Source organism: Alligator sinensis, unplaced genomic scaffold (genome assembly GCF_000455745.1).
Source record: "Alligator sinensis unplaced genomic scaffold, ASM45574v1 scaffold308_1, whole genome shotgun sequence".
In the NCBI taxonomy this organism is placed as follows: Eukaryota; Metazoa; Chordata; order Crocodylia; family Alligatoridae; genus Alligator; species Alligator sinensis.
In genome coordinates this window covers 1,926,103-1,938,058 of record NW_005842041.1, presented here as the reverse complement: position 1 = coordinate 1,938,058, position 11,956 = coordinate 1,926,103, and the positions used below count along the sequence as shown (strand labels likewise).

Genomic DNA, 11,956 nt, shown 5'->3' with positions numbered 1-11,956 from the left:
TTCCCTACCTATCCCTGCTCTGCTTCCCAGGCCAGAATTAATTCTCTCAGTCTTTGGGGTGTCATCTATCAATCACCATTCATACAAAGGGACAAAGGCCTCACAGTGAAAGTGGCCCTGGAGGTTACAGAAAGTACATTTCTGACATTATCGTGACAGTGCAGCGTTTTTCAGTCACTGAATTCAGGCTTGGCTTATGTTTAGACTAGTCCACAGGTCACTTATTTTTTTAAAAAATATGCAAGACATAAGTGTGCTCATCTTCATCCTTAGCTGCAAACTTTTTTTTTTCCTGTGAGTTTGAAGAGGAAAAACAAAAAAGGCAATGAGATCAATGACCATGTTTCAGCACAGCTGCACCTTCATTTCAAATTCAGGTGACTATTTTTGTGGTCCTTAAACACTTCCAGATTCTTGTTCCAAAGAAGGTCCCTTCCAGCCCTAATGTCTATGAAAGCTATGAAAGAATAACAAGGTTCCTGTTCTTGAAAGCAAGCGTTTTCAAGCAGAAATACTTTACCTGCTCAATAATTTGTCTCACAGTGTTCAAACGCACCACTCCAGTGGACTTCTCTGAACCTGCATCTTTAGGTTCTGTCTCTGTAATAACATGTTTTTGTTAATTATGAAATGAAGGTTGGGGGAGTAGAGAGAAAAAGCCACATTAAAAAAAATTAATGAAGGGCTTACTGGCAGTTTGATACAGATGAGGTAAGTCAGTTGACAGCTTCTCCATTGCTACGTCTGCAATGGGGCCAAATATCACTACAGGTCTCTTAAAGCCAGCTGAAAGATAAATATTTAGAGGGAAAAGGCTTTAAATATAAAATCATCATGGCAATAAATATTGAAGCAAAAATATATGAGGTTCAGTTTAATATTTATGAGTGAATATCCTCAAACTCTACTCTCTCTCCATTCCTAATGATTCATGTAAGAACCTTTGTAAAGAATAAGTCTTCTATGTGTTTTACAAATAAGAAAAAGCTGAGAATTTTTTAATTAAAGAAAAAGGGGTAAGACAGTATAGATGATCTTCCACATTCTCCATAACCATTCTATGGCTGAGAAAATTACCATTTGAGTATATACAGCATCACTTTAGTAGTCTATCCATCAGTGAGCTACAAAACCACGCTAAACTCAGCAGGATGCACGCGAGTAAAATTACATACATGCTTAAGTGTGGGCAGAAGCACAGCAGCTTACAAGGGCAAACAGCGGAGAACTGCAAGATCTATTATTATTTTATAGCTAATGCAAAGATTGTCATGGCCCTTGTATACCAATGGCAGGGGAATTTGTCATTGATAGTTCCTGAATGCTAGGGTCAAGACTTCTCTGGAAGTGTTTTTATCATCTGATTTCCTTTTAATACAGTGGAGCAAACACAACACGGACGAATTAACTGACAACTATCGTGACATGTTCAATATCAGCAGAATTAGAGCCAAGTTGCTACTGCAATCGCAGTGATAAAGTCTATCTTTGGTTAAATCTACACACTTCTATGAAAGGCAACAGATTTTCATTTGCCCTGGAGAATCTCAGCACATTATATAAATGAGCCAGAAAAAAAATGTAGCTTGATTTTTTATATCCTAGGTTGTCTATCAGACTAGCCACTAGGTACAGAAGACAAAGAAAAGCTAAAATAAAATCTAGAAAAAAAAAACAAAAAAGAAACCAACAAATGCAAACAAACCAACCCATCCAATTAAAAAAAAAATATCCAAACAAAACCCCCCAAAAAACCAAAAATCAAATCCAAACCATCTTTCTGCTAGCAAGATTGGCAAACTTGATTTGGAAGTGCTTCTCCCCTGCACGCATGAAACTCCACACAGCAACTTTTATAGTCATTGTTTTTACCAGAGAATAGCTGCACTTCGAAGTTAACATCTTAACTCAGATGATTCTACCATTTTCAGTTATACTTCAAATTTAGCCTGGAGTCCAAGGTGACTAGCAGCTAGCCTGCAGCACCTAGCTATACAAATGCTATCTGCTCTGTAAAAGTCTCACTCACCTTCTCGCAGATGAACTCGCTCGTAGGCTGGGAATTTTGTGCTAACAGATGCAATAACAGTCAAATCTTCACGACTTTTCCTCAGATTCTTTTTCATTCCAGATCTCTGCCCGCGCATTCTCCAGAAATCTGCCCTATCACTTGAGCCATCCCTTTGGGCATTTTGAACAGTGGCCATCTGGTCAGCTCTGAAAGAAAAAGCAGAGAATCCATTTGCAGATGGGAAATCACTCAGAGTGGGGAGAGTTGGGGGAGGAAATACCCCATGGTTCACACAAGAACTTCAGCAGACTCTGATGTAGGAATTTGTATCTGAAATGAAGAACTCAGCAGTGAGGCAACTTGTGGAGGGAGATCCAGGAACTCTTGCCTTGAAGCAAGCAGAATTGAGTCAGAGCACTGCTCTGATGCTAGACCTGCAAGGTTTGTTGTTCAAGAATTAGTCCACAAAAGGGACCTGGCTGCGATGCACTGAAATGCCCAATGCAACATCCATTGGAGAAAGAGGTGGTGCACATGGAGATAAGCAAACCAGAAGAGCAACCCATAATGAACTGAGGGGCAAAGGGCCTAACTACTGCTTCATTCTCCTCTTCATCCCCACTGCCTTAGCTATATAGTGACTTGAAATAAAGATGAGAAATCAGAATCATCAAGAGAAGATTACAGTGCACTGCACAGAATAGAAACATCACCTAAGGTACCATATACATACGCTTCAAGTAATTTTAGGAACTTCTCTATAAGAAAAAAATGAAGGGTCAGGGCTTTTTTGTTATTTATTGTGCTTAAAAAATGGAGTTGTGATCATGTTTAAGGACATGAAAATGAAAATACGCAGCACAATGAAAAGCTCCATATGGGAAGCATGCCAGTTAAAAATCAGCACAGCTGTTTTCATGTATAAACAAGAGAACTTTGTTGTAAGCATGTTATTATTAACTTAGTTTTTGTTAAATGTGATTTTCACCTGGAAGCTGAATCACTATCACTTCTAAAGAAAGGATGGAATAGCCAAAATGTTCAAGATATCAAACTTGGAAAAGGACTGAAATAGACTGTTCCTTAAGAATCTGTAGGATAAAGCTAAAAGTCTTAGAGACCCTTCAGTGACACGTCACCACAGGGCCTGTGCGTTTCATTGTGATATTTCTGTATTAACGGTGCTCGTGTTGTTAAAATATTGTATGGCTCAATTGATCTTATTCTGTGCAGAGAAGGAGAGGTTGAGTAACAGGGATGGCATGCAGAATGAGACAAGGTGTCCGTTTAGCAGCAGTATGTCTGAATGGTTTGTTGACATATCAATAAAGGTGAACTGCTCAACATGCAGAAGGTGTTGAAAGGAGATAAACAAGACAATGGGTGAGCAGGATGAAAAATAAGCAGCCTGGCAGCTCCTGGCCGAAAGAGGCTGGGGGACAGAGAAGTAGAGAAGCTTTGGGGAGCTGGAGACTCTAGAAAGGGAACAGATGAGTACTTCTAGAGTGGTCAGGGCTGTGTAGTCTAGACTGGGGAAAGAAGGAGTACTCGACCCCTTTGGAAGGGACACAGCCTCTGGCTGGCTGGCCTTTGCTCCAGTAAATACCTCTGCTGAAGGGATTCTCTGCTGCGCTGCTTGGAACTGTGGGCTGCACCGGGTTGCCCCATGAAAAGATGAAGTCCCTAAACTAGTTGCTCACTCCTGGAGTCTGGGCTGCTGACAACCAGGGAAGGTGAGACACTGAAAGGCTGTGGTCTCAGGAGTAAGAAGGAACTCTGGCTTCCCCTTAGCTTGAGGAGCCAAGCCCAGGTTGCCTTCTAGAGCAGGACAAACTGGACAAGGTCACAGTGGGGGCACTGACACACATGCACGTGGGTGAATTAATCTGAAGCCAGTGACTATTACCATCATTATATCAGAGGGGGAGCTGTGGCACAGAGATTAAATAACCAGCCCAAGGACAAAACAAATCATCTGCAGCACAACTGGGAACAGATCCCAGATCTCCTAAGCTCTGATCCAATGCCTTAACCATAAGCCCAGCCATTGTCAGTGGTTCCCCATCATAGATTCATAGATGTTAGGGTCAGAAGGAACCTCAATAGATCATCAAGTCCAACCCCCTCTAATTCCACAGCTTTAGAAGTTATTTAAATTCACTACTGTTATTGATGTGAATGCTGTCTAATTTCTTTCCACCCCTTTCCCCAAGCAAATTAGTAGTATAGGAGTAAAGATTTAGATGAGATAAAACAAAGCAAATGAGAAAAGTCTCTGAATGGTAAGATGGGGGGGCGGGGGACAAAGGGGGAAAATCAACATACCTGCTTTTGTTTGGAATGATGCCCTTTTCCAGTTCATTTCCAATTCTCACAGCCAACCAGTTTCCCAGTTTCCCATCATACAGTGTATCAACTACTCTGAATATCTCCCCTCTGGTGAAGGCTAAACTCTGAGGAGATTCCTTCTCACATTCAAAGTGGCTTCTTATGAAGAATGAATCCCCTCTGCCACAGGCCATTATGTCTCTGTACACTGAAAGAAGAGACACCAGTTACTTTAACTTGTCTATTAGTTATTTGCATTTCCACTTGCTAATGCTCTACACCATCCATGGAACAGAGTTCTACAGATAATGCCTTTACTCAATACCCTTTTCAAACTTAGTGCCCTAATTAAGGTTAAATGGAGAGAGATGTTCCACTCAACACAGTCTGAAATTCCTCCCCTTCATCTGCAGCGAGGGTGTCAAATCTGGCCCCACAGCACCGGTCCCAGGACCAGATGAATTGTCTGGAGCCTGCATCAGGCCCATGAATCCACGCTCCTCATCTCCCCCAAAAATGCAGTATCCAGTAATGTGGCACTTTTTACAGCCGGTCTGGGACTCTGTGCACATAATGCCTGTGGGCCTGGCCGGAGAAACATACTACATGTGCCATCTATTCCAACTAGTCTGGGACCCACGCTATACGAGACACCCACTCTGGAGCCGCCTGTGCAGTGCAGTCCCGGACCAGCCAGGGCTGGTGCCGCATGTAGCACTGATCCTGGGCTGGATGGAATGGGCACTGTGACATGTGTCCTATGCCCTGCAGGAGGGGTTGGTCTGGCCCAACCCATGACACATGTAGCGTGGAGGTCAAATGAGGACCCAGAGGCAGCACCAGAAGCCAGAAAATGGGGCTCCAAGGGCTGGATCTGGCCTGTCAGCTATAGGCTTGACATGACAAAGGATGAGAAAGAAAAAGTGATCCAGTATGTCCCATGTGCCTGCCCTCCATTTTAATCTCTTTCTTCTTCTCCTTTTCTCTCTGTCTTTTATATATATATATATATATATATATCTTTGTTCAGCAATGCCTCATTCTGACATGATTGGGTAGATCTGGTTCTCACTGGATCTGGTTACTGTCACTGGCTTACTCAGTGACTCGAGGCAAGACATGCTGCCCTCTAGCATTATGCAAAACTGCCCCAGGCTCGCTCTCTACAGTGTTCCCTGGCTTTACCACCACTGGGAACTGGACATCTGAATGCTGACACCTCACCTAGTTTTGTCAGCCTTCACATCCATGTGCTCCAGTATGCACACACAATCTTCTGATAAGTTAAGGAACTCTCAGTCTTTTACTGGTGCCCATTATGCAGCTAAAAGTATAGGCAGGCAGCACACATTAGACACTTAATTAGATCTAAATAAGTCTCGACTAACATCCATTACCCCAGGAGAGCTGTAAAGCAGTGGTTCTCAACCTTTTCAGAATCAAGGTCTCTCTCCATCACTTTTGTGAATTGAATGGCACCCAGTTTCAAAAACTGATTTGTTAATTAGAGGGTTTACACCTCCTTGCAAAGGGGGCAGGCTGTGCAGGTAGGGGGAACAGCCAGGCAGGGGGGAGCCTGACCCTGCCTTTATCTGCTTATCTCCTCACACCTGAAGCCTCAGCCTGCCTTTATCTGCTTATCTCACTTCCTACGCCCCCCTGAAACGGGCACCCTTCAAAAGGATCTTGTGGCATCCCAGAGTGCCCTAGTTGAGGATCACTGTTGTAGAGGAACTGCCAGAAGCAGGCACCTAGCTGTTAAAAGGTAAAAGATACTGAGCATGGAGGGGACAAGCTTTAAGATTCAAGCTCACAAGGAGTGCTTTTAATTGGGGAGGGTACAACTCTGAACTCTTTCTTGATCAGCTGGATGGTAAAGGAGCCAGCCTACAACTCCTCCCCATATCCTCTATAATAACCAGCAACAATCTTCTAAAACATTGAAAAAAGGTGAATGACATGTTTTGAAGTGCAAGTGTAAGAGTAAGAACAAAGAGCATTTGTAGTGTCACAGTACCAGCTAAGCCAAAAAGGTCTGCTGTTATTTTCATAGACTAGCACAATGATTTCTAACAAAAATATTTTTACGCCTTGGTTTTAAGTGCCTACCTTCATATTTACTTTGAGCCAAAATGGTCACAATTTCACCTTTGGGAATTTCTAACAGGTAGAGAACAGCATCCTCCCGAACAAGGCCTCGGAAATCTTGTGTATTCACCTGACAGAAAACCAAAGAAAACAAAACTAAGATTTTAAAGAAAAAAAGTTATTTTAAAAAAGAAAAAAAGAAGTAAGAGAATGCTTATCATGTTTTTTTTAAAATCAATACAGAGGTTTATTAGTTTATAATAACGAACACTTTTTGTACACAAAGGATGAACTGCCACAACTGACAAGGATTTCCTGAAAGTGCACTGATGTTTGGTTTCCTTTAGGAAAGACTATAAAATGCCTGAATATTTGCATAACAATCAAGGGTGGACAATGTTACTCCAAGCCAGGAAATAATGTTTCCACATATTGTGCAGTGTTAGAGTCCTACCTAGTTGAAGTGCATAGTTCTTGCTAATTGATTGAGGACCTTCAGGTGGATTAGGTGCCCTCATGTGTCTTGGCTGGTTATAAAATTCATCACAGGTTTGTATCCTAGTTTAAATATGATCCTGATATATTCCGGTTATACATGCTATGCCTGGCATTAGAGTTGTGAACACAGCACAGCTTCCTGTGGTTGCCTCTCTCAACAGTGCTTCCCACAGTCCCTTTCATCTGTGCCTATCAGCTGCTTATCTGGACATACCAGTGACTTCCACTCCCCGTAGGAGGGCTAGGGAAATTCTGAACAGCTGCTCCCAACTGCAGGAAGAAAGAAGAGTGGGAGGGGAGGGAAGAGAAGCAAGGAAGAATCAATACTTCAAAAGAGGAGATAACTTTGCAAAATCTGTTCAGGTCAACCAGAGTAGAGGATTACAGCCCTGATTGGAACTCCACTGAAATCAAAGGGAATCTTTTCTTTGGTTAAAAGGGCTTTGAAAAATCAGGCCCAAAGTGAGGAAAAAATAGACAGAAGAGAAAACTCAGAAGGAGGAAGACATAATAGACCAGAAGAGGGCAGCAATGAAGTCTCAAAAGTTTCTTGAGTGAAAAAAAAAGTGAAAAAAAAACAAGGGGGGAAATGGAAAGGGGGAAGAGAAAATAACAACCCATCCCTTCTGTGCCTTGACATGTACCTTTCAACTTAAGATTGGAAAAGTCACTAAAGTTTGTCTTCTCCATCTGTATGCATTTCTCTTGACAAATCTCACTCTCTCTGACTGAAGTCAATTTAGATTCAACTGCAAAAGCCAAAATTTAAGGTTTCAAAGGTGACCTTTACAGATAATCTTAAATGGCTTTATATACTTCTGAGTTGATAAAAGTAAGAAAGCAGTTAGTTTTCACATGGTGACATGAAATAATCAATCACTTTTAGCTCCAGGGTTGAATACACTGGTACCTTAAGAATCTGATCTCCTTCTTGTAATCCCTCCTGTTCAGCTGAAGTGCCTTCTTGAATTCCAGCAACAAATATCCCTACATCGTTCCCACCAGCCAGCCGGAGGCCCACGCTGTCCCCTTTCTTGAATTTCACCATCTTTGTATTAGGACTGGAATGCAGACATGCAGAAAGATAAATCCCAGCCAAATATCACATGCATATGACAGCAAGTTTGTAAGAAGCAAACTTCTATACAAATACTTATCTATGACCCTTTCATGCTTGTGTTTCAGCATCTCATGATATTCGGGTAATGCCAAGTATCAGCATACCAATATTTTAGAAGTGCAGTTCGGGGAGTGGAATTCAGAAATCTAAGTCAGGCACCTTACTTCACTATATAGGAGATGGGGAGAATCAGGTGCCTAAGAAGGGGGCTCACAACAGCCAGGATGCTTCTTGGACTTAACTCATCTCCTTAAGTATGAAAATCTGTCTCATCCTTTTCTTTTAGCTGAAAAAGAATATGGTGGTGGTGGTGCCTGCGCTTTATATAATACCCTGCTGGTTAAAGCACTTGGTTTGGAAGAGGGAAACCTGGGTTCAGTATCTTCCTCAGTGCAAGGAAGTTGAAACCCAAACCTCCCAGGACAGCATCCTAGCCCGCAGGCTAGAAGCTAGGCTGAGATGGTAGCACACTCCTCACCTAGGGTATTTAGTCTGGAGAAGAGAAGACTGAGGGGGGATTTGGTAACAGGCTTCAAATACTTGAAGGGTGACTACAGGAAGGACAGAGATGGGATTTTCTCTGTGGATATAGAGGACAGGACTAAGAGCAATGGCCTGAAGCTTCAATGGGGGAAATTTTGGTTCAAGATTAGGAAGAACCTTCTGAATATGGGGGCAGTCAAGCACTGGAACAAGTTATCTAGACAAGTCATGAAACCTCCATCCTTGGAAAGTTTTCAATAGCAGGTTAGATAGATACTTGGCTGGGATGGTCTAGTCAGAGATAATCCTCCCTTGAGCAGAGGGCTGGACTAGATGACCTCATGGACTAGATGAGGTCCCTTCCAGGCCCTACCTTCCTATGATCCAATGACATGTATAGCTAATACTGTAAATAACACACAGGCTTAGGCAGGAGATAGGTGCCAAGATGCTAAGTTTAGCTACGATAGCAGCATTTTGGGGCATGTGGAGAAGCAGAAATTTAGGTAACCTACTTAAAAAAAATAAATCTATAAATGTATGGGCAGCTAAGTTTTCGCTAATAGACATTAGCAGGCAGGTGTTGTTTTACTGAATCATTTACACAGGAATTTAGGCTTCTAAAATGCAAACAAGATCCTATTTTGGATCTAGCCACAAATAACTTTTCCAAGATGACACAAGACTGCAGTGGAGCAGGGAACTGAACCCAGGTTTCTCATGTTCTGTACCAGTGCTGTAAATACTGGACTATGTGCCTCAAGCACATAGCTGCTTTTTAATGTTATAGTTTAAGTGAATTATGAGTAATCAAATCCAGCTTTTCCCTCCCTGTATAGTATTAAGAGTGAAGTGATAATCTACCTCTCCATATGATCTAGAAGGTGAATTACATTTACCAGTTAATTAACAAAACAGTGAGATAAAGGGAAGTCTAGAGGCTCTGTGTTAGAAGCATACCTAAGAATATCAAATTGTTTTGATAAAAAATTAACTCCTTTTCTTCCAAGGACAGATAAGATTAGTTGGAGTAGGCTTAGTTTTCTTCCCCCACAGAAATACTATGTGCCCAGATGATTTCTATACATCAAGGACAGTGTCTGTGGCATCATTCATTCTACATGGCCTTGTGAGCCTCTACCATGAACTTTCCTCAACAAAACTGAAGTTAAATACTAGTGTGTTAACTTGTATACAGATATGGTCAGAGTAAAAACACAGGGCCTCTGGGGGAAAAAAACCAAACAAACCCCAAAACATCCCAATGATAAATCAGTTCTTATATTTTTAAACACAACTCTACTGGGGCTCTGTAGCTAACAGTTCTTCAATTCGCCTTCTGTAGGTTTCGCCTGGCAGTCCCAATCTGCAACTAGTTTGCTATGGTGGCTGTGAAACCCAGTGTTTTTCCCTTTTGCTACGATCATATCAAGAGAGTAATTAGGTAGCTCTTTTATAAATTACCTTAGTGATTCACTTTTATAAATTACCTTATTGATTCAATTTATCAGCACTTCTCTGCATCCATAAAATGCTCTGACAAGCATCACATTAAATTGGGCCACTTGTGAAAGATTATCAAAAACATATGGCCCTAGTTCCATACCCACTTTTCTTCTTATTTTTGAGAGAGTATATAATCACAAATGCACAGTACAGAGAGTAGGCATTAGGAAGATACACATTTAGATGCACAGCTCTCCTGTTGTATGTGCCACTCAGGGGTGGCACGTCTGCACTTACACATTTAAAGCGCATTAAAACAGGCTAATGCACATTAAAACATCTCAAAAAACCTGTGCACTTTCGCTAATGTGCATTAAAATAGGCTAATGTGCTTTTTTTAGTACCTCACAATGGAGGTACTAAATTTAATGTGCATTACCAAAAGCACATTAATGAACATGTAGACACCCAAAGGGTGCAATATTCACACACAATTAATGTAGAACAGTAAACTCTGGAGCTGTTTGAGCCAGAGTAAACTGCTGCTGGACACAGTGTCGACACATGCACCTGGGACAGCAGCAAATTTGAGCTGGGGCAGAACAGTTCATGCTAGGGCTAGGGGCTCAGCCCCAGGTGGCAGTGTTGGGTGGCAGAAGGGCTGGCTAAGGCATGAGGGTGCTGAAAGTGTGGAGCTGTGTGGCTAGGTGGTTGGCAGCAGTCTAGCCCCCTGCTGACTGGGTTGACTGGGCACAATTTCAGTCAGCATCTACATGCATAGGCAACCGGTAGGAGAGCACGTGCCCCACTGACAGGGTCGTCCCTGCCATGGACAGCATCTGCAGGAGCTCGATATGGCCCCCATGACAGGGTCACCCCCGCTTCCAACTGTCACAACCCAAAGGGTGTGATTTTTGTTTTGCGTGCTTCGACACTGCTAAATTGTCCCCGCTAAATTGCAGCTTCCTTGCACGGTGGAGTTTTCTGCTGCAAAAGAGAACCCCGGTGCAAGGGAGAATTTCCCGCCAATTTGAAGCTTTCTTTGCAGGGTGCATTTCTTTGTTGCAGCACAGAGATGCTCGTTGCAAAGAGTTCCCGCCATTTGTATGCTAATTCGAGTCCCATTATTGGCCAGTTCTAAATTATTCACACGTGGCGGCTAGTGATTGGCTTGCTAGCCGTATAAGAGGCTTGAGTGGTTTCCGCCCAAGTTGGAGGACTCCACGAACAAGGGAGGAGGAGACTTCACGCTGTGTGAAGATCTCCAAGCGCTGCGGATCGATAGATTCCCAGACGTATCCCTTCCCGCGCGCAAACGAACCGGACCCACGGAGCCTAGCAAACTTCGTGTGAGTCCTTGCTGGACGACTCCAGAGCTCTTCTACCCGGGTTCAAGTCCTGCAGGTTTACTTTCCTGTCGCCGAAACCCTTTGCGACGTACCCTCGTATTTTTCATCTTCCCATCGCCGGAACCCTTTGCGACATACCCTCGTGCCCTGCATTTTCAAGTTTTGTTTTCTTTTCTGTCTGTAACCGCAACTCAAGCAAGTTTTCCAGCCTACACCACTGCCATCTCGGTGTAAGTAAACAATCTTTTAAACTACCGATACACGTTTGTGCCTAATTCCAGCTCGACGGCCTTCCCTCGCCGACCCGGCGTGCCCGGGCTGCTGGCCACAGCCCGCGTGCAGCGCGGAAAAGGGCTCGGGTCGCTCCCGGCCCGCACATGGTGAAGTGCCCAAAGACTGGAAGAAAGTCAATGAGTTGCTTATCTTCAAGAAAGGGAGGAAAGTGGATTCCGCAAACTACAGGACCATCAGCCTGACCTCTATCCCAGGGAAGGTCTTAGAAAAGATTATCAAAGAGGCCATTCTTAACAGACTGGCTGATGGCAGCATCCTGAAGGATAGCCAGCATGGGTTTGTTGTGGGTAGGTCTTGCTTGACCAATCTTATTTCCTTTTACGACCAAGTGACCTATCA

The 11,956-nt window shown here is 43.0% G+C and overlaps 1 protein-coding gene across 4 annotated transcripts in view; it reads right to left on the bottom strand.

Annotated features, from left to right (window-relative positions):
- TJP2 (tight junction protein 2) overlaps nucleotides 1-11,956 on the bottom strand; it is a 103,082-nt gene that overhangs the window by 7,664 nt on the left and 83,462 nt on the right. For all 4 annotated transcript variants that reach the window (XM_006022618.3, XM_025202979.1, XM_006022621.3 and 1 more), the window contains exons 11-16: nucleotides 7,836-7,986; nucleotides 6,449-6,557; nucleotides 4,337-4,547; nucleotides 2,030-2,217; nucleotides 691-786; nucleotides 521-600 (exon numbers count right to left, since the gene is read on the bottom strand). In XM_006022618.3, the coding sequence (XP_006022680.1) occupies nucleotides 521-600; nucleotides 691-786; nucleotides 2,030-2,217; nucleotides 4,337-4,547; nucleotides 6,449-6,557; nucleotides 7,836-7,986 (835 nt within the window). The remainder of the gene's footprint in view (nucleotides 1-520; nucleotides 601-690; nucleotides 787-2,029; nucleotides 2,218-4,336; nucleotides 4,548-6,448; nucleotides 6,558-7,835; nucleotides 7,987-11,956) is intronic.